The 24,436-nt window shown below is 47.6% G+C and overlaps 1 protein-coding gene across 2 annotated transcripts in view; it reads right to left on the reverse strand.

The window, feature by feature from the left end:
• Window positions 1-5,031: 5,031 nt before the first annotated feature.
• The window catches only part of ECSCR (endothelial cell surface expressed chemotaxis and apoptosis regulator), a 43,300-nt gene continuing 23,895 nt past the window's right edge, over window positions 5,032-24,436 (reverse strand). Inside the window, exons 2-9 of one of the 2 annotated variants that reach the window (XM_054038187.1) lie at window positions 23,528-23,572; window positions 18,733-18,774; window positions 17,963-18,013; window positions 9,490-9,603; window positions 9,006-9,104; window positions 8,170-8,206; window positions 6,600-6,693; window positions 5,032-5,947 (exon numbers count right to left, since the gene is read on the reverse strand). In XM_054038187.1, the coding sequence (XP_053894162.1) occupies window positions 5,939-5,947; window positions 6,600-6,693; window positions 8,170-8,206; window positions 9,006-9,104; window positions 9,490-9,603; window positions 17,963-18,013; window positions 18,733-18,774; window positions 23,528-23,572 (491 nt within the window). In that variant the 3' untranslated portion in view covers window positions 5,032-5,938. Of the gene's footprint in view, window positions 5,948-6,599; window positions 6,697-8,169; window positions 8,207-9,005; window positions 9,105-9,489; window positions 9,604-17,962; window positions 18,014-18,732; window positions 18,775-23,527; window positions 23,573-24,436 lie in introns of both variants that reach the window. The other variant, XM_054038186.1, reaches the window with a different exon arrangement.

Raw genomic sequence — 24,436 nt, forward strand, 5'->3', positions numbered from 1 at the left:
ATCCGCAGGCACCACCCCAGCAGCTCCCATTGAAGCACGTAGGAGCCGGAGTGGGCCCATGCCGCGGCTTCCAGGAGATGCGTGGTGCAACCCCTGACCCTGCACCCCAGCTGGAGCGCCAGAGCAGGGGCCAAGCCGCATGGTACGGCCCCCGACCCAGTGCCCCACCTAGAACCCTGGAGCGGGGCAAGCTCCAGACCGCGCTCCCCAGCAGGAGCTCACGGGCTGGCTTAAAATTCGTGGGCTGGATCCGGCCCGTGGGCCGTAGTTTACCCACCCCCAGTTTAGGGACTAGAAGGAGAATTCTTGGAATTTGACCCTCGTATTATTCAATATTGCAAATATTTTTACTCTATTTTTGTACAGTTCATTTTCAAGGTGACCTACAGAGGTGGGGGTCTCAGGCAGCTGGGCAGCAGGGTCTGCAACCCAACAAAGGGAGGCAACACAAGGTCTGCACACAGGAGTGTGCCTGAGAGACTCAGAGCTAGGAATAATGACCCTGTTCTGCCCAGACCCAGTTAGTTTAAGAGCACATAGAATCCAGCCATTGGGGTTCACTCACAACAGACTGGTGTCTGTCCAGAGAGGGGGACTGGATCAGACTGTGACAGACAGAATTTTCAGTGGGACAGAAGTTCTATTTTCCATTCAGCGCCAAACTATATGTTTTTCCCTTCCGTAATTTTACAGAAGAGTTTGGCAGGTTTTTTAAAAAACATCCTTTGTAGTCCACCTTTCACACACATTTAAATTATGAAACTAATGGATATATTTAGAAACTCAATCAATAGTTACTTGTGAAAACATTGCATTTATTATTCCATACACTTTATTATCTTCTGTAAAACTCAGCTGCAGGTCAATAATTGCCATCAGCATATTTCAATCCTGCATTCTCCACAATACATCCTTAAATCACCCTATGAAATTAAATCAAGCTAAATGATTGTGCCCGATTGACTGGTGCAATGGAGTATATGTAACAATACATATATTGACTCTGTCAGTGAAAGTGAGATTTATTTTTTTCTTTCACTGCCATCAATGTTTACCTTGAGGATCGATACATCTTGATGTTCACCTCAAGGGAAGTCAATATGTGCATATTGTGCAGCATGTTAAATAAGGCATTTTGAAAAGTCTGTTCCTTCAGGCTATGGAGCAAATTAAGTTTGTTAGAGCGAGTCATGAGTGTAGGCTGGGCAGAGAGGAATGTACAGTTATCAGTCATGGAATTTGGGCTTTAGAATGTTAAATTGCAAAATATAGTGGCTGAGATTTTCAAAGCTACCTAAGGATTTGGATGATAAATTCCCATTACAATCAAATGGAAACTGGGGATCCAGATCCCCTAGGTGGCCTTGGGAATCTCAGCCAGCGTGGGTGTGTTTTCACTGCAGACTTAAGTGATTGGCATCTGGATCTCGCCACCCGTGTGAGCAACCTGGGTATGCCAAGCCATACCCAAGCTATTGCACTGCATCCTCACTTGTGCTGCACTCCCTGCTTGTGTAGTTAGAATTGCTGGGCCGGGGCACAGCACTTGGTTCTTTGTGCTGCAGGAAGATGAGCTGCTCTATGATTCTATCCCAGTGAATTGTGGGAGAACATGCCTATCCTTCTGAGTACACGGGGAGAATTGTGAGAAGGCATTGAAGGACTATCAGTACTGAGCACCGGGGCCATTGATCTGGGCCGAGCCGAGCACCAGGCCGAGCTGCCGGACCCTCTTCTTCTGAAAGCTCTCCTGGCCGAGGCGCTGGCCTCCTGAGCACCAGGCCGAGCAGCCGGTCCTCCCCACTGAATCACCCCCTTCCAGCACCGGGCTGGCACAAGTGCCTGTTCGAGCCGCCTCACTCCCCAATCAGATGCCCTCACCCACCACTGGCTTGCCGTGTCCCTCCTCATTCCCCCTCCCAAGAGGAAGAGGAACGCGGTTAGCAGTGGGGACATTCAGAGGGAGGGTGGTGGTGTAGTGGAGGACTAACCATCAGGCAGCAGCAGGAGGCAGTGAGGACAAAGGAGAAGGGACAAGGCCACCGTGGCCCAGGTGCCCAGCAGCAGGTCGGCAGCAGCTGTGCCAGGGAAGGCTTAGCCTTCCTTGGCCTATTATACCTGCCATCCATGACTGGAGTGGTTTAGCCTGCATCCTCACTGCAAAATGGGTGGGTGACCAGCCCAAGTGAAAGCCTCACTCCGGCTTTAGTCTATAGCCCAGCCAAGTCAGCTAGCCCAGGGTGAAAGCACCACCATACCTGGATATGGGACACTGGCACAATGCTCTTGTGCTGACAAGAGCAGCTCTGTGGGGGATGGAAGGAGGGAGATGTGTAGGGAGCTGGGCACAGAGGCCGTAACCCAGGTGGGCCCTGTACTGACCCAGGACACCTTTCTGATGACCTAGTGCTGGTGCAGAGTGGCTGCAGCATGGAAGGGTCAGCTCTGTCCCCAGGAGCAGGTAGGCTGAAAAGGGAGCTAGCCCTGGAGGATGGGGAGGAAATCCCATTCCGATTGCCTGCTGCCCACCAGCTGCCCCACTGGAGGGGAGGAATGCCTCTCCAGTGCAGGGGCTGGGCATTGGCTGCAGGACATCAGATGGGCTCTGGGCTGATTGTCTGCCACAGGGTGGACTAGAAAGAGCATGCTTGCCCCGAGGCCTCTGCCTAGCTCCTGGTTATACTATTGCAGGGATTGGGGGAGTTGTGTGCGTGCCCTCCAGAAAACCCCCCAAATCGTCTCGGGTGCTGTTGGAGGGCTTGTTGTTTCATTGCTGAGTGCAGTGCTTGTTTCTGGGGTTAGTTCCTGCTTCTTCAGAGATTGCGGAAGGGAACCAATGTGTTTAGGCCCAATCAGAGACAAGTGCGCAGGGGTGTTTCAGGATCCATTTAACTAACTTTGGGGTGCCCCAACCCCACTGGGGTAGGTGGGTGTTGTCTTATTACCTAGCTATTTATAATCCATAACCACACAGTCCCACCTTGCTGAGCGAGGGGCTTTGTGAGATCTCTTCCAGCTATGTCGAGTGGAGGTGCTCTCTGGCCTCTAAAGGATTTCTGCTGGGGTTACCTCAGGCACCTTAGTCTGAGACAGGGTTGCATTAGTCATCTGGGTCCTCACAGGTTCTGTAGTGCTCACCCATGAACCTTTCTGATGTCATGGCTGCAGGAACCTTATCTGGGCTAGGCTGGTGTGCTACCCAGGGAGCCAGTCACAGGAGTCTGGGCTATCCTCGAGGATTATCATGTGTTACCTGGCTGGAGAATTCCTTAGACAGGCCAGGCTGCTTTAGGAGCCAAGTGTTACACTCTGATGCACCCCAGAACAGCAGTCCCTAAACACAAGGAAAGGGAAGCAGGACCCTCAGGTAGTTGGTCAATCAAAACGTAACAACCATAAACCAATTAGGTCAAAACAATTTGAACAAAACTTAACTGCAGTCCAACTGGCAGGTATGTAGCAGCACGCCCTGTGTAACTGCACACCCCCAAAGCTAAGTATTTACAGGAACTGGAACACTGAGTTCAGGAACCAGGAAACAAAGAGGAATGGGACCAGTGAGGGAGAAGGAAGCAATAAGCAGGAAGGCAACACACCCACCAAGAGACAGTGTGCTTTTGTTATTGTCTCTCTTCTATATTCCTGAAATCACACTGAAGACTGCAAGGGCACTGGATGTACAGCTCAGCCTTAGCCAACATAAGCAACAAAGGGTGTGACCCTCTAGTAAATAATAGTAATTCCTGTTATTAAAGGTGAACTAGCAGAATTTTTGAAAATAATCCTATCCGACTCTCCCTATACATCACACAGGAGCCAAAAAAAAAAAAAAGAGCAAAAGTCTGACTTACAAACTTCTTTGCGTATCACCTTTAACAGTGCTCAGTGGATTAGGTTGTAGAACATCCCCAGATCCATTTGAAAGTGAGGAAAATGTAGGAGGTAGGCGCAATGTAATTCTGCCATACCAGGAGGCTGGGAAGTTGAACAGGTCAGCTGTGCTATTACCGAAAGCGTACTACGATCTCTGGTCTCTGTCTTTCCCAAAGGACACTACCTCCAGCATGCTAGCTCAGTATTCAGTACTGACTGCAGGTGGAAGGAGTACCCATCAATATCATTTCCTGCAGCACTTTGCATCTTCCTTGGAGGACTCCAATCTACAGACTACCCTGGCCCAGCATTGCTTAGCTTTTGAAAGTTCAGAACTCTGGAGGTGGTCTGGCCACAAACATGTTAGCAAAGAAACATCTGTGTTAAACCTGAGGTACCAATGCTCAAACATCACAGTGATGAGCACAGTATAAATACCTAGCAGAGAATCTCATTGACATTTCCTGTTAAGTGTTGCATAGGGAGTGTAACAAGGGTGTGGTTTGCTCCTTTTTGGGACAGGGAGGCAGATGCTGCAGATCAGCTGACCCAGCTGGACAGTAGCTAATGATTGGGTCTGATTCCCAGGTGGAGGATATCAATGAGTTCATTGTACCCTCTCTGGTGGCTGCAGCAAAAGGCTCTGAGGAGCAAGAAGACCCCCATGTTGGGGGAGAGTAGACCCTTTCGCTACTGGAGGCCAGTCTCAGTCAGAAACAGGACTGTTGCTTGTGTCATTATTCCACATTTCTTTTTGTGTGCTGAAGAATAAACAGAGCCCTCAAGAAAGGGCTGAAATGTAATTACATGTGGCTGATTGTTTGTCCCAGGCTGGTGTTCAGGTCCACCAGCATACAGTGATTATGTGTCACTCAGGGGTGTGAAAAACCCACACCCCTGAGCAACCTTGTTGAGCTGTAGCCAGTGCTAGGTTGACAGGATTCTTCTATTGACCTTGCTATCACCTCTCAGGAAGGTGGATTAATTACAGCAACAGGAGAACCCCTCTGGTGGTTGTTGTAGGTATTGTCTCCACTACAGTGGAGCAGCCGCAGCTGTGGCACTGTAGCATTTTAAATGTAGACATAGGTTTAAGCATGGTGGCTCGTTGGGGTTGTTAGTTAGGAACCAAAGACTGGCAGAAAATAAAGGGCTGCATTCTGTTAAAGTGATTTTACTTCTGTTATTCCAAGTAATTGAATCATTTCATCTGACAGATGTTGCTGTCCCCATTCAGAAGGGATCAGAGCACAGACCTGTTGGAAGCATCATATACTCAGAGGCCACATTTGCCATCAAGGAAGGGTTATGGATATTCCCTGCAGGGAGCATACTGTAGTCATAGGAACATGTCTGACTGGCTGAAGTTTAATTCATAGAAATCATAATTAAAATACTTTGCACTTCTCCAGCAGCTTTCATTCATGGACCTCCAACTGCTTTCCAGGCATGAATTAATGTAGCCTCACAACACCCTTGGGAGGTAGGTAAATATCATTCCTGCTTTAGATAGGAAAACTGAGGCACGGAGAGGGACTATCAGCAATTATGCCTCAATTCAGCAAAGCACTTAAGCGTTTGCTGAAGTCCTATTGACTTCAGGCCTGATCCATGCCTGCTGAAGTTAATGGGAGTCTTTTTGTTTGTTTCAATGGGCTTTGGATCATGCCTTTCAGTGCAAAGCTGAACTGGGATGTTTGTGATCAGCTGTGGGGCAAGCCAGTGATTGTCTGGCACAGATGCCAAAGGGTCATTAAGGGAGTGGTCTGTGTCATCTGTGAAGTTGTAGGTTTGGCTCTCCTCCCCCTAGGAGCTGCTAGAACACACTGAAAGTTTGTGTGTCTATCAGAAATATAGTTAGAACATCAAACATTATGAGAGGCAGCCTCCAGCTGGAGAAAACTCTTATGACCCACATGGGGTTACTGAGCTTGATTTTAGAGTAAATATATTGATTGGAAAGGATGTAATAACTTATAAAGGAAATGCCTCCCCCTGCCAAAATAGAAAGTCAGTGCTGATTAGCTAGTAGTGTTTCCTCATGGCTCCTGTCATGTCACTGTCTTCATAACACCTACAAAAGAACCAAAACATGATGCATCAGCAGGCTTTCTTGGCAGACAAAAGAAAACAAGCAAAGTATCCCCCCAGGGATTAACCCTTGGAGAGCCACTTGGGAACTCTTGGCCTTCCCTCCAACAATCCCAAATGCTAGACTAGGTGTCAAATAGTAACCTCTAGGGAAGTGATGGTCCAGCTGTGTGTGTGTGGGGAAGGGAATTAATGTTAATGAAACCATGTACTGCAAACACCAATCACAACACATCATACCCACAGTGGGAGCTGGGAGGAGAACAGTGGCCCCTGATCTCTCAAACATAGGTCTCTACCTCCAGCTAAAGAAGAACTTTTTTAGCCCATAGTGGTAGTCCCTTCCCAGTGTGTTGTCAGCTGGCCACTAGATGGCAACGTAACCCTCACTTATACCTACAAAGACAGATGGTACATGCCAATGGTGCTTCAAAGGACTCAGATAGTTCAGGTAAGCTTTGGATAAGCACCCAAAGTCTACCATGCTCTTCTGAATCAACTCAGACCTCTGGAAGTTTGCATGGACCTGTTTATTACCACTTTCCAATGGATTAAGAAAGCAAAAGGATCTTCTCCCCAAGGAGAGAAACAATATCCTAAGCAATTCTCTAAAATGCGAGGCTAGAAAGAGAAACCTTTTCCGAAGAGGGGTAACTTGTACTGTTGTTCATGCTTAAGTTCTTCATGGAGATCAGAGTGATGCTGTCCTTGGCTGTAGCAGGAGAGCAACTGCTAAACAAGAGAAGGTGCAGGCCAATTACTGTCTTTGGAAAATTAAAGCAACTGTCATAAGAGGAGAGGTTTCTCATCACAATCAGATAAGGCTAGGAAAAAGGATGTCTCAGTGGACCAGGACTAGCTGCTAGAGCTTTCCCCCTCTTGGTTGCTGGTTCATTTCCAATCCACGAAGAGAGAGGAGCTCAAGCTATAGAATTCAAATCTGGATCTAGGACTCCCCATAGTTATGGGTAGGAGGCTTCTGGATTAATGGATCCAAACTGGATCAGTGAAAGAGAGCACAGTCCTGTGAAATTTGGATCTGAACTTGGAATCATTGTTCTGGTTTTGACCCATCTCTATTGGTATAAATGAAAGTTCTTCTCATCCAATGTCTCCTCAGTGGTCTCTGGGAAACAAGTTGTGGTTTCAGACCAATTCTTAAGTAGATAAATGTTCATGTAACAAATCTATCAGCACAATTAGTACTGTTGTTGGCAGACTCCGTGAAGAGGCCAAGGACACAATGGATAGAGCGCCTGAATTACCCTTTCACTACGTGGTCCTTCAACATCATGGTTGAACACATTGCTAGGCATGGGGAGTCTTGCACTGACTGTTGCTCATGCTGTGTCCGTCCTGGGGCTACACAGTGGAGTTCAGCATCCAGGGCTCTGGCAATCACTAGGTACTGATTGTGTTGTACAAAGAAGGTCCAGGAACATATTGTTTTAAAGTAGCAGCAGCATTCAGGGGTATTACTACCATTTGTGTTGTAGAGGAGTATGAAAAAAGTGAGTCAGGAAAAGGCATCCTTTCCCTTTACTCTGTTGATTCATATTGGATTGTCAGACAGTTTAGAGAAGGGTGGTCTAGTGACTGCGGCACTAGCCTATGACTGGGGAGACCTGAGTTAATTCCCTGCCACAGACTTTCTGAGTGACCTTGGGCAAGACCCTTAGCCCCTCAGTCCCTCATTTGTAAATTGGGAGTAAATACCTTAAAGAGTGTGAGGTGCGGGGCGTGTCATATAAACTTGGTCTTTGGGACCACTCCTGTCTCAGTGAAGGCACTTTCAGATCTGGGGGCCTAAACTTAGGCGTCTAAGTACATAGTTAGGTAGCTAAATATAAGTAGGCTGATTTCCTGACAGTGCTGTGCTCCCCACTGGCTTCAATGCATCTCAGAAATTCGGTACCCAAATACGTGGCTTGAGATCCAGTTTTTCCACTAACTCTACTGGGGGCAGGATCAGGATCAGTGTCACTTTTCACCTATCCCAAAGAAATGTCATGACATTCCCCTGCACCCCAAATGCATTAAACATTTCCCTCCCCTTGCTAGAGTGAGTTTTGAAAAAAAAAAAGGAGATAAGTCCTAGTCCATGCCTGGAGCTCGCAGGTGCTATGGCAATACGAATAAATGATACTAATCCTTGATCCTTCATAGTGGGCCATGAAGAAAGCCGTGATTGCCGACCAGCCTCACCTTTCAGATACCACGGAGCTCCCCGGCTTCTGTTTATCTGTTGGGAAAAAAAAAAAAAAGTTGGTGCTGGGTGAAAAAAAAAAAATCTATCAATGAGCAAAGCGAGATTTATTCAGAATGACCCCGGTGGTGTTGTAAATGGCAATCAATGGAATGTAAAGCCTCTGCCAGGTATTTCAGCCCTGAGTAGAGAAAACTGTATAAAGCTGAGTGAGCTGAATACAGTGCTGATGTTTGCCTTACTTGTTTCTTTTAAGCCTTTTGGCTAACATAGAGAGTCCTGTCAGTTGAGCTGCTTTGCCCCCTAGTGGACAGTGCTTGAGTTGGAATATAGGCTTCACCAGGAAATCTTACTATTCAGTGCAAAAATCTGTGCTAATGCAATGTGCAGGTCCTTTACTTGCTCTGGGTCTGAAGGACCCGCCACCGAAGTGCCGCCGAAAACCCGGAGCAAAGACACCCCCACCGCCGAAGTGCTGCTGAGGACCCGGTAGGGAACCAGTTATTAGGATTTTGGGAGCTCATCACTGGACAAAGCCATTTTTAATAAAAGCATCTTAAGCTCATTCCCCTCCGTCTCTACTCGAAGTGGCCAGATCAAGTTTTTTTTGCTAATTAGTGGGTGTAAAAGGGAAGAGGGAAAGGAATAATTTCAGGATGAGACCAAACATGGAGAGTTTCGGCCTACAAAGGATTTTTATACCAAAATTACACGGGCCCAGTTCTGAAGCCCATCTGGAAAACAGGGATCTGGACCAGAAATGCCATTTAGCTCTGGATACAACCCCTTATAGCACTTCTGGAATGACTGTAACCACACAAGCATATACAAATACCTTCTGCATCTTTGGAACGGTTACACTTGAATTTCAGACTGACCACGCTGGCCAGGACGATAACAACAACTACCAGAATGACTATGAAGCTGATGACACCTGAATAATTAGAAAAGAATAATTAGTCAATGATAACGTAACAGGTCTGTCTGGGGCCCAGTCTAACTCCTACTGAAGTCAACGAGTTAGCCCTGTTGACTTCTATGGGACTTGGGTTGCATCCTTAAGGAAAAACATTAAGCAGATTTTTATTTCTGTTGTAATGAACATCAAAATGTATTGACCAGAGAGGTGATATGCACTATAATGAGAAACCTCTTGCTCTTTTGTCTTGAGTGGTATTTTCCTCAAATGACAATACATCTTGACTCCAATAAACCTTTAACCCAAAAGGCTGAGTTTACTCCTGGTATAATCCTACCAAGGTTGAAACCAACTGCATCACCAAGCTTCACCTCCACATCACCAAAAGACAGGCCCTTACCAAACGCTGCCATCGTCAGAGCCGATTTTTCCTCCGTCGGGACAGGGTCTGAGAGGGAAGATCCTGTGCTCCAGGCAGAGGCGATGGTTGTGGAGGTCACTTGTTTTGAAGCGCCTGTGGAAAAGGTAGTTTTACCTAAAGACTTTCTACTCAGAATCCGGGGAGAATGTAATTCTGAGGCCACATTGGCAAGGTGCCTCCATTCCCCCAAAGAGCGTTTAGCCTTACTGCAGAGAGAGACTGAGCTGCTCCCAGCGAAATCAATGCAAAATTCCCATTGGCCTCAATGAGAGCAGGACCGTATTTTGCACTTCTGTGCCCCTTTTCATCAAAAGATCCACATGGATGAGTGAATGCTCATGATCTACCATTTTATAGCCGGCACAGAGAGGCCGAGGGATTTGCGGCATGACACAACTGCAGCAAGAGCCAAGTATAGAGCCCACACTTCCCGATTTCCATTTGTGTGCTTTAGCCACAAGACCAGCATTCCTCTCAGAGAACCAGCTTTCCTGCCTAGCTCAACCAACCGCCCTTCATGCCTGAACAGTTCATCCCAAGGAAGGGAAACTTCTGTGGTGTTTTCAGGTTTGCCAGAGAGTATATGGGAAGTATCAGACACACTGGTTAGCTCCTGGCACAGCTCTCTGCCTCTGCTTATGGCAATGGCTTTGAGAGACAGTGATGTAATGGCACCAATCCAGGATATGCTGTGCAAAGGGTTGTAACACCGTCTTTGGGCTTCTACACTGGAGCACAAACAGATTTTCCAAGTGGAAACCAAAGGAGCTGGTCAGAAAATGGAATTTTTGACCTGTGGAACATTCCAATATTTCAACATTTGTTTTCATCCAAATCAGGACAAAAAAAGTGGAGTATCAAAAATGTTCAGAGAATGAAAAATTGCGAAAAACTTCCATTTGGAAGTGTTGAAATGAAAAATGTTGACATTCTCAATTGAAATAAAATGTCAATTTGAATGGAAACATTTTGGTTCAAAATGTCACTTTGGAAAAGGGAAATTTTTAATGCCAACTGACATTTACCCATGGAAAATTTCAATGTAGACAAAACACATTTCCCAACCCCTCCCCTCCCCCCCCAAAAAACCCCACCAAAAAACCACACCTTCTTTTTGATCGAAATTTTCAAGTAGCCTTCAACAGCTGCCTCCCAGAGTAGAACTGTGCTGGAGGAACATAACTGGTAATGGGATTATCCAGATTGCAAATGTTGCTATACAATGGTTCTATTAATCATCAAGTTGTTTGCCTTGTGCTGAAATACTGCATCTTCTCATTTATCCATGGTCACTAGACAACTGTCTTATAGGATTTTCTTTGCTACTCTGCTTGCTGAGCCTGGCTTGGGTATTTAGTATTTGGGAAATGTTAGATCCCACGCCAAAAGCCTGGAATGATGGAAATATCAGTAGCAACTCCATAGTTAAAGCTGCACTGAGCTTTTACATAAAGCAGGATTCAAATTAAATACCAGGCTCTGTGATACCCTAAAGGACTATTAGCTTTACTGAGCACAAACATTTACATAGATAGAACTGCATGCACTGGGACTTGTGTAAAATCTGGAATGGACTCTTGAGGGGGCGGGAGTGGACTTTGGTTGTTCCACAGTCTTGGGTTCAAAGCCCGAACTCAGGATTTAGAGCTCAATCCAACTCCCATTGAACTTAATTGGAGTCTTTCCACTGACTTCAGTGCTGGATCGAGCCTTTACTCCAGGAGAACTCTCCCTGAAGTCTACAGGAATCTTGCTCAGAAGAGACTGCAGGATTAGGGCCTACGTCAGAAGCATGGCAAGAGTCTTTCCAAGACATTACAGGGGGCATTTTACTCTCAAAGTGAAGTCATTCTTTTCACACTCAGACACAGTCCAGTCAGGGTGCATTGGTTGGATTTTGTCTTCTGGTCTATATTGACTGCTGGGATGACACCCCCGTTTATTCCAGGTGTTACGGATAGCAGAATTCCAAGGTTGGACTACATTTAGAGCAGCTGGACTCTGTAAACCAACTAGTTCAATTGCAATGAATTCTTGTTTAAATTAAAAGCTGTTATATAAGGGACACAGCCTGCGCTCCCAATTCCCCTGGATCTGGATGAGGAAAACACAAGACATGAAACTTGTCAATGGACAGTTTGTAGCAATTAAAAGAATTATAGACCAAGCTGGAGGGAAATGTTGGTTTTTCCTAACCACGGGTGGCAACCAGTGAAAAAGGGCTTTGTTTTTAGGCTTAACACCTTCCCCCCAAACAAAACAAAACCCCTACTGTGGTTGTACCCCACCCCCTATTCCATGCTTTGAAGTTAGATAGAAACCACGTGAAAACAGGGAATTAAAAATTCCCCTGTGACTGATCAGAAACTCACCTAAGCCGTTTGCCCAGGATATTTGTGTTACTGACTGATCAGAAGGCTTGACTTTAATGCTGGCTGTTTGCCAGCTCACCAACAAAAGGCCTTGGGGGTGTATGTGTAGGGGGTGTTTTCATAAGTGTATGTGACTAAGAGCACAAGTCCCATTGATCTTCCAGGAGCCAGGGGATCATAAGTCAATTGAGGTGCTTTTGAAAATTCCACCCCTTCGGCTGGCTAGCAGCCACCACCCTCCACCCCAAAGAGCTTCCTGAGCCTCTGCAGTGCCACAGCCCCCACCCGGCCGCGCTGAATGCCAAGGTTGTAAACAAATTAGTGCAGACCCTGAACGCAGCAGTGTGGGAGAATGTGGTCTGAAAATGCACCAGACAATGCATGTCAGCGCAGGGGAGTCAACTATAGGGCTGCCCTTTGTTTTTTAAAGTTCCTTGGGGAAACTGTCGCTTTCACTGAAATCTCCTCCAAAATTCAGCTCACAAGATAACACTGCAAGCTGGAAAAAACCCTGCAGTTGTTACTGAATTCTCTCAGACGATTTTTTTTCAACCTGAATTTAACCACAAAGTCTCTTCCCAGTGCTTAATTTGTGGAAGGGCTTGCTCGGGCTGAGCCTTGGCACCTCTATGGCACCTCTAGGCTTGGCAGTTCATAGTCCTGGCACCTCTAGCTTGGCAGTTCATAGCCCCGGCACTCTGGGTTTTCCTGCTTCTTTTATGAAAGTAAAAAAATTGCTTGAGCGTCCACACCTCTTTCATTACAAATTAAGCACTGTCTCTTCCTCATTCCTGCCCAACAAAATCAGATAGCCTGCCAATAAACCATCTATGGCATGCATTAGCTTACCTGTGCAATCATCAGAGATACCGGCTGAGATGTTAAACTAAAGACTCAGTGCTCTACTCGGCGCTGGTTAGGCCCTGGCTGGAGGACTGTGTCCAGTTTTGGTCACTAATGTATAAAAAGGATATAGCCAAACTGGAAAGGATCCAGAGGCAAGGGAGATGATCAGGGGGATGGAATGCAAGCCATATAAGCAAAGGCTGAAGGAAAAGAGGAGAATAAGGGGGGACATGATAGTGGTCTTCAAATACTTGAAAGGCGGCCATATAAAAGATGGAGAAAAGTCATAGCTCTCTTACCGTAGAGGGCAGGACAGGAGGCAAGGGGTCAAACTACAGCACAGCAGATTTAGATTAAATCTCAGGAAAAACTTCCTAACTCTAAGAACAATAGGACAATGGAACAGACTGCCTAGGGAGGTCATGGAAGCTCCTTCACTGGAGGTTTTCAAAAGGAGGCTGGATAGCCATCTGTCTTGGATGGTTTAGACACAACACATCCTGCATCTTGGCAGGGTGTTAGCCTAGATGACCCTTGCGGTCCCTTCTAATCCTATGGCTCTTTGATTCTATAACTCTTCTGCCTAACCCAACAGTCATACAGGAAAAAGTTGTGTGAAACTTCATGAAGAATCTGAGAAGTTCCTACACAGCCTATGAGCCAGACTGGACGGCTCATACTCCTGTTGGTGAGCACTTAGAGCCTGCTGTTCCAAAGGGCTCAGTGCACTGGGTGCTGGGCATGCAACAATTTGGCCTTTGCTACATAGTCTTCCTAGCATCACTTGTACAAGGAAGCACTCATTGACAGGAGGATGGGTTGCACAATCTAACCCTCTGTGTATGTCTACACTGCAAGTGAAGGTGAGATTGTAGCACACTTGGCATGTAGCGCAGTGTAGATATGTCAGTGTAGCAACCAGAGTGCATCTTTTTGGTGTGACCCTGCTAGCTAGATTAAAGCTAGCACCGATATGCCAACCTGTGCTACAATCACCCTTCACTTGCGGTGTAGACATAGCCTGTGTGTGCAAAGTCTCAGTGTCACTACAATGAAGTGTACCGTACTGTGCTAGGAACACGGCAGGCACTTAACAACTGCAGCTGATGTTGATGCCGATTTTGATTTTCCCTCAGCTAGGCCAGACAGATGGCCTTTTGTTGTCTGCTTTGAGGGCCTGGGAGTTGGTGTAATTAAAGTCAACACATTTGAAGCTGTGGAATAAATGCAGGGTTATTTTTAATTAGCTCTCATCACCCGTGTTCATTTAGAAACAGCTCAGCTAAAGGCAGTGCCCTTCCCAGGAAGTCCTCAGGCCTCCTGGGAGTTATGGGTAATCTGTTAAAAAGAGCATAGCGTTGAACAGCCAAGGAAACTACTTCTAGTTCTGCTTGAGGAAACAGAGCGCCTGCAGTACTGTAACTTTAGCAGTAGCCAGAAATCTTATTGCTCAGGTGAGTTGAGGCAAACACAACTCTTGGGCTAGACGGCAGGAGTTCCGTCTCGTATTGCACCTTTTCCTTTTTCTCAATTTTTAAAATAAAGAGGTTTGTACTGGCCTAGAAATACCCATCACCCCCACACACAATTGTTTGCTTTCCGACACACGCTGGCTTATGTGTTTCACTTCCTTTATGCTTGGATGGCTCAAGAGCAGCTACAGAAATTCACCTTTGCAGTTTGCTTTGAGTTTTGGGGAGTCCACTTGAACGTGACACTCTAAGCAAAACATTGGGGCATGAACCCTGTGCAGAACGAGGCAGAAAAATAAAGTTGCGCACAAATCCCTGCAAGGAAAGTTGAAGCAGCATCACATGACTTCGCAGGTATTTGTTGCTGACAATCCTCCTCGTTGTCAGGTGGGAAAGAAATGCAGGGAAAACAGCTTTAAAGTATTTCTCCTTTAGGCTCCGATTCAGCAAAGCATTTAAGCACATGCTTAACTTTAAGCACATGTGCAAGTATTTTGCTGAATAGGCATGGATTGATAAATAGGAGCCATGCTGAATTCCCCTCTCCCTCCATGCATTAGATGGCAAGAAGGCTTGCAGCGGGTTTTTGCAAACTGGAACTCTTCTTTTAGAAGGAATGGCCCAGAGGATCCTGGAGATCCCCACAATCTAAGGGGCTCGCTGACCTCCTTTCTGGCCCAGGCTGCACCGGAATGCAATTGCTTTTCCCATCGGAAAGGAGTGATGCTCTCTCACATACTTGCTGGTGCCACAGGTGTGGCTGTGAAGTATATGGTGGCCATGTAAAACCACGGGCCAGAGTTACAAAGGTATCCACTTAAGTGCTTTTGAAAATCCCACTAGACAGCAATCTGCATCTTAAGGTACCGAAATCCCTTTGTAAATCTGTCCTCAGGTGAGTTTCTGACCCATGAGCAGCAGAGTTGAAAATGGTTATCAGCCAGGTCACTACCTAAAGGAGTTGCACAGTGTGGGATTGCAGTGGGAGGACTTCTTTTATTGGCATAGCTATATGTAGTAGTGGACATCCTCACTGGTTCTAGCTATCAGTATAAATCTGCTAGTAAGGGGCTTGTGCTGCTCCAAAAAGTTAGGAGTACTTGCGGCATCTTAGAGACTAACAAATTTATTAGAGCATAAGCTTTCGTGGACTACAGCCCACTTCTTCGGATGCATCCGAAGAAGTGGGCTGTAGTCCACGAAAGCTTATGCTCTAATAAATTTGTTAGTCTCTAAGGTGCCACAAGTACTCCTGTTCTTTTTGCGGATACAGACTAACACGGCTGCTACTCTGAAACCTCCAAAAAGTTAGTTAGTTAGTTGTCATGCTGTCTTGGACAGCCCAGCAGCCTCCAAACACGTTATCAAGTATCAGGGGGTAGCCGTGTTAGTCTGTATCCACAAAAACAACAAGGAGTCTGGTGGCACCTTAAAGACTAACAGATTTATTTGGGCATAAGCTTTCGTGGGTAAAAACCACTTCTTCAGATGCATGGAGTGAAAATTACGGCTGCAGGCATTATATAATGACACATTAAGAGAAGGGAGTTACCTCACAAGTGGAGAACCAGTGTTGACAGGATCAATTTGATCAGGGTGGATGTAGTCCACGCCCAATAATAGATGAGGAGGTGTCAATTCCAGGAGAGGCAAAGCTGCTTTATGCCATGTTATGGCATCCATAGTTCTGTCCTAAACCAAATCTGGCACATCATGGGGTATGGTGCCTGTGAGAGACAGGTGGCTGCTGACGACATCCAGTGATCATATTTTATGTCTTCTAAAGGGTCTTTTCCATCCTGCTTTCATGGGGTCAAAGATGATTCTTGCAGGGAGGCATTTGGCACAAATGACCATAACAGATTTGATTGCACTGGGAGACCGTTTGAGAGAGCAGGACTTGTTTAGTTAGAGGTCGGATCTCTTAATCCGACTTGACTTCGAACCATTTAATGTTTTTAATCATTTGGAGATAATGCTTCATCTGAATAGTGATGACGGTGAGGGGCCATGTTTCAGTCCCATAGGTCAGGATACTGACCACTGAAAAGGGGAATGGCTATTTCGCAATAATGGTTATTTTGGTAGGAGACAGACAGGAGAGCAGATGCACAGCTGAGCAGACACACACCTGCATCCACCGAACAAAGCAGAATTTTGTTGGTGCAGCTTCTGAGCTTAGACCAGTCCTCAGTGACTTAGGAACACGTGTTGTGTTGATCCTTGGTGCTCCTAAGTTACGTAGGTGCTTTTGAAAAGTCCACCCTGGATCTAAATCTGAAGTAAAACTTTCTCAGGTTGAGAGTGTTTAGGCAGTGTAACCTACTGGATAAGGCACTGAAGTAGGAGTCAGGAGACCTGAGTTTAATTCCCAGCTTGGCTACTGGCTTTCTGTGTGACATTGGCAAAGTCACTTTCCTCCCTGTTCCTCAGTTTCCCCATCTGTAAAATGGCAATAATACTGACTTTCTCTGCAAAAGTGCTTTGAGAGCTAAGGATGCAAAGTGTTGTATAAAAGCTATAGTGTTATAGTCTGGCCCATTGCAGAAATAGGAGCCAGTTGTGACGTTAAGATCTGATTTCAGATTCAATCTTTCTCAGAGATCAGGGATGTTCAGACCCTGAGGGGGTTGATTTAGGATCATGTTGTGTTTGCTTGTTTGGGGGGAAATTATGTCTTTAAAGGAGTGTTTCAAACAAAAGGTGCAGTATGTTTCCAGAGGAATCTACCCAGATAGCAAATATGTGGACCCGAAATAGGAAGAATTCAGACTTGCTTATCATATGGATTTATATTTGCAGACTGAAGCTTGTAGTTTTCTGTTGACAGCCTTTGTCTCCCATCTCTTGGGAAGGAGTCCTCACTTCTAGCCACCTGCAGCAGCCTCCCTGAGCCAGTTTCAGTGGAACCAGAAGGCGGAAAAGCAAAAATAAGATAAGGGAGCACTTTTCGTTGGAAAATCCATTGTTTCAATCCTTTGCAATGTGATTTGACAGCTGCTTCCATGGAACTAGACACAGGAGCCCTCTACTAGCCATACCTGCATGGGCTAATGGATTAAACCAGGGACTGGGAGCCTGGAGCGTGGTTTTAGTCCCAGCTCTCACAGGGAATCTCTGGTTCAATGTCCCTCACAGTAAAATGGAGATAACAACCCAGCAGGGGTGTTGTGACGAGGGGCTTGTGGGTCAAGCACCACACATTGTTAATCGCTTGTTTGAATGAAAAAGTGACACCTGTGAATCTCAAACTTCATTTTTGTAAAGTGAGCGTGGTGCAGGGAAGCCTCTTCTAATGAAGGACGCCATTGCTATCATTATTTCTATTGCAGTAGCATTTAGAGGCCCAGGCCAGACACCAGGGACACTGTATCCCTCTGGCCCACATAGCCACACTGAGTTCCCGCCCTGAAGAGCTCACAGTCAATACATATGGTGAACCAGCAGGTGGATAAAAAAACCCTCAGTCCTGGGGGAGGAGAAGGTAAGCATTGAAAGCAAGACCTGCACCAAAGTTAGGCACTCAGCAGGCCATAGCAGACAGGCCCACAACTGGCCCATTCACCTGCCTGCTAAATGGCTTCTGTTTTCGTTTGACTGAACACAAAAGCTGCCCAGCAGGCTACAACACAGGCCAGTTACTGGACATGCCAGCCAGGATGCTCCCTTCACCACTGCTCTGTGGGTTCTGCTGGCATCCAGTGCCACATGGGCTACATGTCCGTAGTTTCCCTCAAGCTCTTCCCCTTTGCCCGACTTTACCTGAGCTGTGGTTCTGGCCTGCAGGGACTGGCGATGGTGAGGAAACGATACCTGAAACAGGAGCAAAGTGATGGAATTAGATCCCTCACACCCCAGCAGCAGGTGTCATCCTGCTGGGCTGGGCCCAAGGCAGGCTGAGATGGGTGGATGGGAAGGGGCCTTCCACACAGCATAGGGTTCAGAGATTGCTGTGGTGAGGAGGAAGTAGCACTGAAGAGGACTTCATCCATCACCAGGCCCGAGACAGGCTGATGTGGCTAGGAGCAGGTCCAGACCCTAGACTGGGAGGGGGCCCATTGCCAGAGAGCACAGAGGTCTGCCCCAGGGAGTGAGGGGAATGGGGAGCATTGGCAAGGCAGGGAGCCAGGAGGGCCACCATACAGCCACTTGTAGGTCCCGTTCCCGCCTCACTTCTTCTCCTGGCTGTCTCTGCTCCCAGCTAGCAGTCTTCCCCTCTGCAGGCAGCCAAGCCAAGCCTCCCACCCATTGCTCATGGGCAGACAGACCCTGGAGAGGAGGAGCCAGACTGAGGCCATGCTTCATGTCCCCGTTAGGGGTCTGCTCTTTCCTCTGTCCCCAGAGACCTGAGGGAGGAGAGGTTGTATTGCACAGCAGTCAGAATTGGAGAGGAAATGCAGTCCCATAGGAAAGACAGAGACACGTCAGCAGGCAGGGGGCCCTCGGGTTGTGTTGGATCTGGGCCCTATTCATTCTCAAACCACCACCAGATAGCGCTGGATGTTGTAACTGGATCGAGATGCTGACTGTACCTGCTGTGACGCTGGCTGTGATTCGTGGCGTGGCTGTAGTATCTGAAATGACATGACCGAGGTATTTTGTAGAGATTCATGACTGGAGAGTCAAGCTACCCCACTTCCCATGTTTTTCTCTGCTAATCATTTGGATTGTGTCCCCCATCCCATCTTCTGTCTGGTCAGGCTTCAGAAGACACCTAATCCCACTTCCCAAAAGCAGCAGATAGTCAGAAGTGATGAGCTGTTCAGAGTGTGACACCTGTTGATCGTATTGTTTAAGGAGCTATATGTATATGTAGTAAGGTGTAAATTGGTAACAGGGAGAGTAATTAGCCATTGGAACAATTTATCCAGAGTCAAGGTGGAAGCTCCATCACGAACAATTTTAAAATCAAGATTAGAAGTTTTTCTAAAAGATCTGCTTTGGGAATTATTTGGGGGCAGGTCTCTGGTCTGTGTGCTATAGGAGGTCAGACTAGATGGTCACAATGTTTTGCCCTTGGAATCTATATTATTTTTATTCTTTATTTAATCAAAAAGTGTGGATATGATTTCACTCAGGCTGAAATTCATTTAAGTGGTGCCTAGGTCTTGTGCCACACCTTTGCCCCGGGGTGAATTCATCCCCCAAGAACAAAGCCCACAGGTACATATAACATAACAATATAATCAGTCAGGTTCCTAATAGTCAGGGTACAAAAGGAGGGTATAACAGTGCTTCATTTTAGGGTAACTTTGTTTTCTGTGGGTCTCTTATTGTTCCTGTGCTGCTCCTGCGTGTGTTTCCAATGCTTGTCATTGTGCAGTAATAAGCTAGTGCCCGTTGCTCTATCTTGGCGGAGAAAGGTCATTTGAGCTGTTTTCTGGAGCCGAGACAATACTTAAAGCACATGTTCAAGTGCTTTGTTAAACTGGGATCTTAATGCTGTTGAGCACCACCATGGGTCAGATATTTAGGGACCTAAAGATGCAGATTGGTGCTTAATGGGGTTTCCAAAAGCAGCTAGGCATCCCACGTGGCGCTTTAAAAATCTACCCGTCTCCTCAAAGTTTTCATCTCCGGACTGGACTGCAGATGCCAGAATTACCTTGGTCCCTAGTTACACAAAATGACAACAGCAGTTTTCCAATCGCAACTTCTCAGATCCTTTCTTTCCAGTAATTCATTAAAATATAAACCTCAGGGGACAGGAATAAGCATATGAAAACCAGCACCATTTCATAGTAAACCCCCTTGGAGAGCGGGGGGAGGAAAGTATTTCAGTATTTGGGGAAGAGCTTGCATGTCCTTGACCAGTTCTGGCAAAGATGGGTTCCATTAACACTACTGAAATCTAATTCCCAAGCCTCTCTTTTGTGCTGTCACAATCACATTGCCCACCTCTACGATGGTGGAGCAACCATTAGAAAGAAAACACAGGGACAGTCAAGCAAGAGCTTGTCCTCCAGGGAGGATGTCCTTCAGTGGAAATCAACAAGCAAAAAAGAGTAACATCAAAATTCCCGCTGACTATGATGCAACCCAGCCCTCTGCCTTTAGGGGAGGAACCCACCTTCCCATTAGCATTTCCTCCTTTCCCCAGCAGCCAAGTTATGGATCTTTTCCTGAGCAGTGTTGCAAAGGGAGGGGGAAGTTGAGCTGAGGTTAAGCCCTTGTTCACGAAGGGGCCAGGGAGTGTCCCCGTACCAGATTAGACTGGCCGGAACAAAGTAAGGCCAACATTTGGCTGTCAGATCCACCCTCCCAGAGTTCCATGTGTGCAGAGACAGAGGAGTTGAGATCTGCCACGCGGGGTGGAGAATGGGATCCTACCCTGTGTGCGCAGAAACCTTTCAGGCAAATCTGTTCTCCAGCAGGCAATGGAAGAGCAGAGCCAGGGAATCCCAAAAGCAATGGCCACCTGAGTCTGGGGGAGCACAGATCCAGGTCAGGCCCATCTCTGCTAGAGAACAAGCATCCATCTTCTCTTCCTTCACATTCTCTCCATGAATGAAATCTCCCCCACCCCCCTTACACAGCACACAGAAGCTGTTCCCAAGGAGCCAAGCACCCGTCTCAGTGCCTGTGGATGTGGCAGTGGGAGGAGGGGGGCATCCAGTGCAGCTGCATTTTTCATGCTGCTGCTTGTGCCAGCAGTAAAGCGCTGTGAACTTGGTCCCCACTGGCATGCAAAGGGTTTATGGTATCGCACGGGACCTAGACCTCCCAAGATTGTGGGTGTCTTTGCCCCAGTGGGCCCCTCACCCACCAGTTCTGCCTGGCTCAGCTTTAACTCTCACACTATGCTTTAGGGCAGGGGTGGCCAACCTGAGCCTGAGAAGGAGCCAGAATTTACCAATGTACATTGCCAAAGAGCCACAGTAATATGTCAGCAACCCCCCACATCAGTTCTCCCCCCGTCCCCTGCTCCTAGCACCTCCCACCCACTGGCAGTCCCGCCGATCAGCACTTTCCCCTCCCTCCCCACACTTCCCGATCAGCTGTTTCCTGGCGTGCAGGAGACTCTGGGGGGAGGAGCGAGGGCATGGCAGGCTCAGGGGAGGGGGCGGGAAGGGGTGGAGTTGGGGCAGGGCCTGTGGCAGAGCCAGGGGTTGAGCAGTGAGCTCCCCCTGGCACATTGGAAAGTTGGCGCCTGTAACTCCAGCCCTGGACTCAGGCCTAGTCTTCACTTACCGGCTGGTCCGGCGGCACGCCATCGATGTTCTGGGATCGATTTATCGCGTCTGGTTAAGACGCGATAAATCGATCCCGGAAGTGCTCACAGTCGGCGCCGGTACTCCAGCTCGCCAAGAGGAGTACGCGGCGTCGACGGGGGGAGACTTCCGGCCGCGTCTGGACTGCGGTAAGTCCGGACTAAGGTACTTCGAATTCAGCTACGTTATTAACGTAGCTGAATTTGCATACCTTAGTCCGAAGTCCGGACTAAGTGGGGACCAGGCCTCAGTGCCTACACCAGGAGCTGCATATTAACTTCTGAAGAGCTGCATGTGGCTCTGGTGCCACAGGCTGGCCACCCCTGCTTTAGGGCCTGGGTGGGACAGGGAGCTGGAGACACAGTGGGTTCTGGTAACTCCAATTCCTTTTCCTTTCTTCTCTTGACCCTGCGGTCCTTCCTACCTGATAGCTCCATTCTGGATGTGTGAGAAGCACCATTTCCCACATCTAGCCAGTCCTGCCAACTCTCACGATTTTACCATGAATCTTGTGTTATTTGGTGTTTGCCTTCAACCCCCAGCTCCTAGAATCCTGTGATTAGGGCAGGGTCTCAGCTTCCATTTTTTTTAAAAAAGTAACTTTCTAGTCCTCACGGTTACAGAGAAAAGCTGAGTGCCCCCTAAAAGTTCAGAAATCAAAGGCCAGATAAATAAATCCAGAAGTTTATTATTATTAATTATTATTATTATTATTATTTCAAATCTCATGATTTTAAAGCCAATCTCGTAATTTTGGGAGCCTAACCCATGATTTTTGAACGCAGGGAGTTGGCAATACTGAGTCCAAGTTTGCAGCCACTGCTCCTAACTCGATGGTGTCTAGATAAGTGACCGCAGCTTTCAAATGTGCAGCAGAAGCTCAAAACAAGGGAAACAACAGGAATTAGTCCCCAGCCAGGCAGCTCAGGGCCACCATTATTATTATTATTTTTTTTTTTACAGATAATGTTCCCCAGAGCACCGGTTTCCAGATACAACATTTCTGATGGTAAACAGGGAGATAACATCTGGGGAGGGGAATTTGGAGTGAGGTAGTGGGAAAACTGATTGCACCGCTGCTGGGAGAGAGCCAATGGCCTTGCAAACTTCCTTATGCACAGCACAGCCAACACCCACCAGCGCTGCGTCCCCAATTCCTCCAGCATTGCACAAAGCTCATTTTAGTTTGTCCCACTTCTGGACCTGACTTGCGCTCCTTAGAGCTCCAGTTTCCCTCGCCCTTGCAGATTAATTGGCTAAAAGGTCATGTTTTCATGCATGGAGTTTTTAAAGGTCCGCAGTTTCAAAAGCGTCCACATTAATGGGGGAAAACAACCCGCTTTGTTCTACGGGTGCCTGTCTGCACCTCTCAGTATCTAAATACTTAAACAAACCTGGCTCTTAGGCCTAGACCCTTAGAAGTATTTAGGTGCCTAACTCCCATTGGTTTCCATGAAAGTTAGGCACCTAAATCCCTCTGAGGATCTGGGTCCTAGTGCTGGATTTTCCGGTGAGCCCATCACCTACAGCCAGGGCCAGGGTTTCTGACACACTCAGCATGCTGACTGTTGCAATGGGAGCTGCTGGGCACTGTACTCCCTTGAAAGCCAGGCCCTCGGTCTGCAAACTGAGGGCCAGATTCTTCACTGTGATGCCTTCCGTGCCCCAGCACAAAGGCAGCGTAAGTAGGTGGTATCTAGGAACCTATGTGGGGGTAGGGGGTGGATCCCATCCCAACCTGGGTGTGTGTGGGCAGTTCAAGTAATGTAGCTCTTTCACTGACTCTCCACCCCTCCAGTTGGGATCCCAATGGCTATGCCCCCATCCCTCCCCACATTCTACATGGTGAGCTTGGTGGAGTTGGTGCTGAGCTCGCTCTACCACAGGCAGGGGGCAGGAGGAGGGATGGAGGGGGAGCCAGTCCACCTCCATGTGCCTGCCCCTTGCATAGCAGAAGCACCACACTATGCTGGGGACCTTACATTGCCCCTACAGCCAGGGGTGAATTTCATCCTAAAGCATAATCCCAGCTGTTCTCTAAAGTTTACAGTGGCTGTTCTAAGAGACACATATGAAGAGGGAGGGACTGAGACCCTAGGATGATTTGTTTTTTTACCTGCTGGGCCTCCTCTAGTGAGAGATGCAGTTATGGTCTCAGCATCTGAAAGAGAAAATGGCAGCTTGTCAATGAAACAATGGGCTGGTATTTTCCTTGAGGCGGCAGGGAGGGGGTTTCTTTTGGCAGAGCCCCTCAGGCCATTCTGGCTCCATTTGTGACAGGTTTCTATAAATCCACTCCTAGGCGCCTGGCTCTGTGTATGTGGGAAAGTCCCTGTCTGTCTAGGCAGAGAGCAGCCTCATAGCCTGCGGGGCTTTCTGTGGATCAGGTTTGGCGAAGCGGGTGCAGCTGGGAATACCTCGCCCCGCCCTATTCCCAAAGGAGGGCTTCATCCCTCATTCTCATCCCCACCCTCTGGGTTTCTGCTAGGGGAGTGAGTCTAGTTCCCAGTGAGGCTCTGTAGATGGGAGGCAGTGGAGCACCACATCCCCTATTCACCCTAGCCAATGCCCCCTTCCTCACACAAGCACTGTCTCCTTGGGTGTAACTGAGGTTACAGCTGCTTTGCACCACCATAGCCAGGGAACTGTCTACAGATGGAATGTCTTACTCTTGATCAAAACCCCCAGCAGCTCAGTGGCAGAGGCCGGACTGGAACCCAGGAGTCCTACCTCCCCTACCCTGTTCTCTAGGCACAACCTGGCCTCCCACCAGACCAGAGAAGTAGAAGAAGATGGAGGGATGTAGACACATATAGCTCTAAAAGCAGTCAGGGCCGGCTCCAGGCACCAGCTTACCAAGCAGGTGCTTGGGGTGGCCACTTCGGAGAGGGGCGGCACGTCCAGCTATTCGGCGGCAATTCGGCGGACGGTCCCTCACTCCTGTTCAGAGCGAAGGACCTCCCGCTGAATTGCCGCCGCAGATTGCGATCGCGGCTTTTATTTTTTTTGGCTGCCAGAACCCTGG

Source organism: Malaclemys terrapin, chromosome 8 (assembly GCF_027887155.1).
Source record: "Malaclemys terrapin pileata isolate rMalTer1 chromosome 8, rMalTer1.hap1, whole genome shotgun sequence".
Classification (NCBI taxonomy): Eukaryota; Metazoa; Chordata; order Testudines; family Emydidae; genus Malaclemys; species Malaclemys terrapin.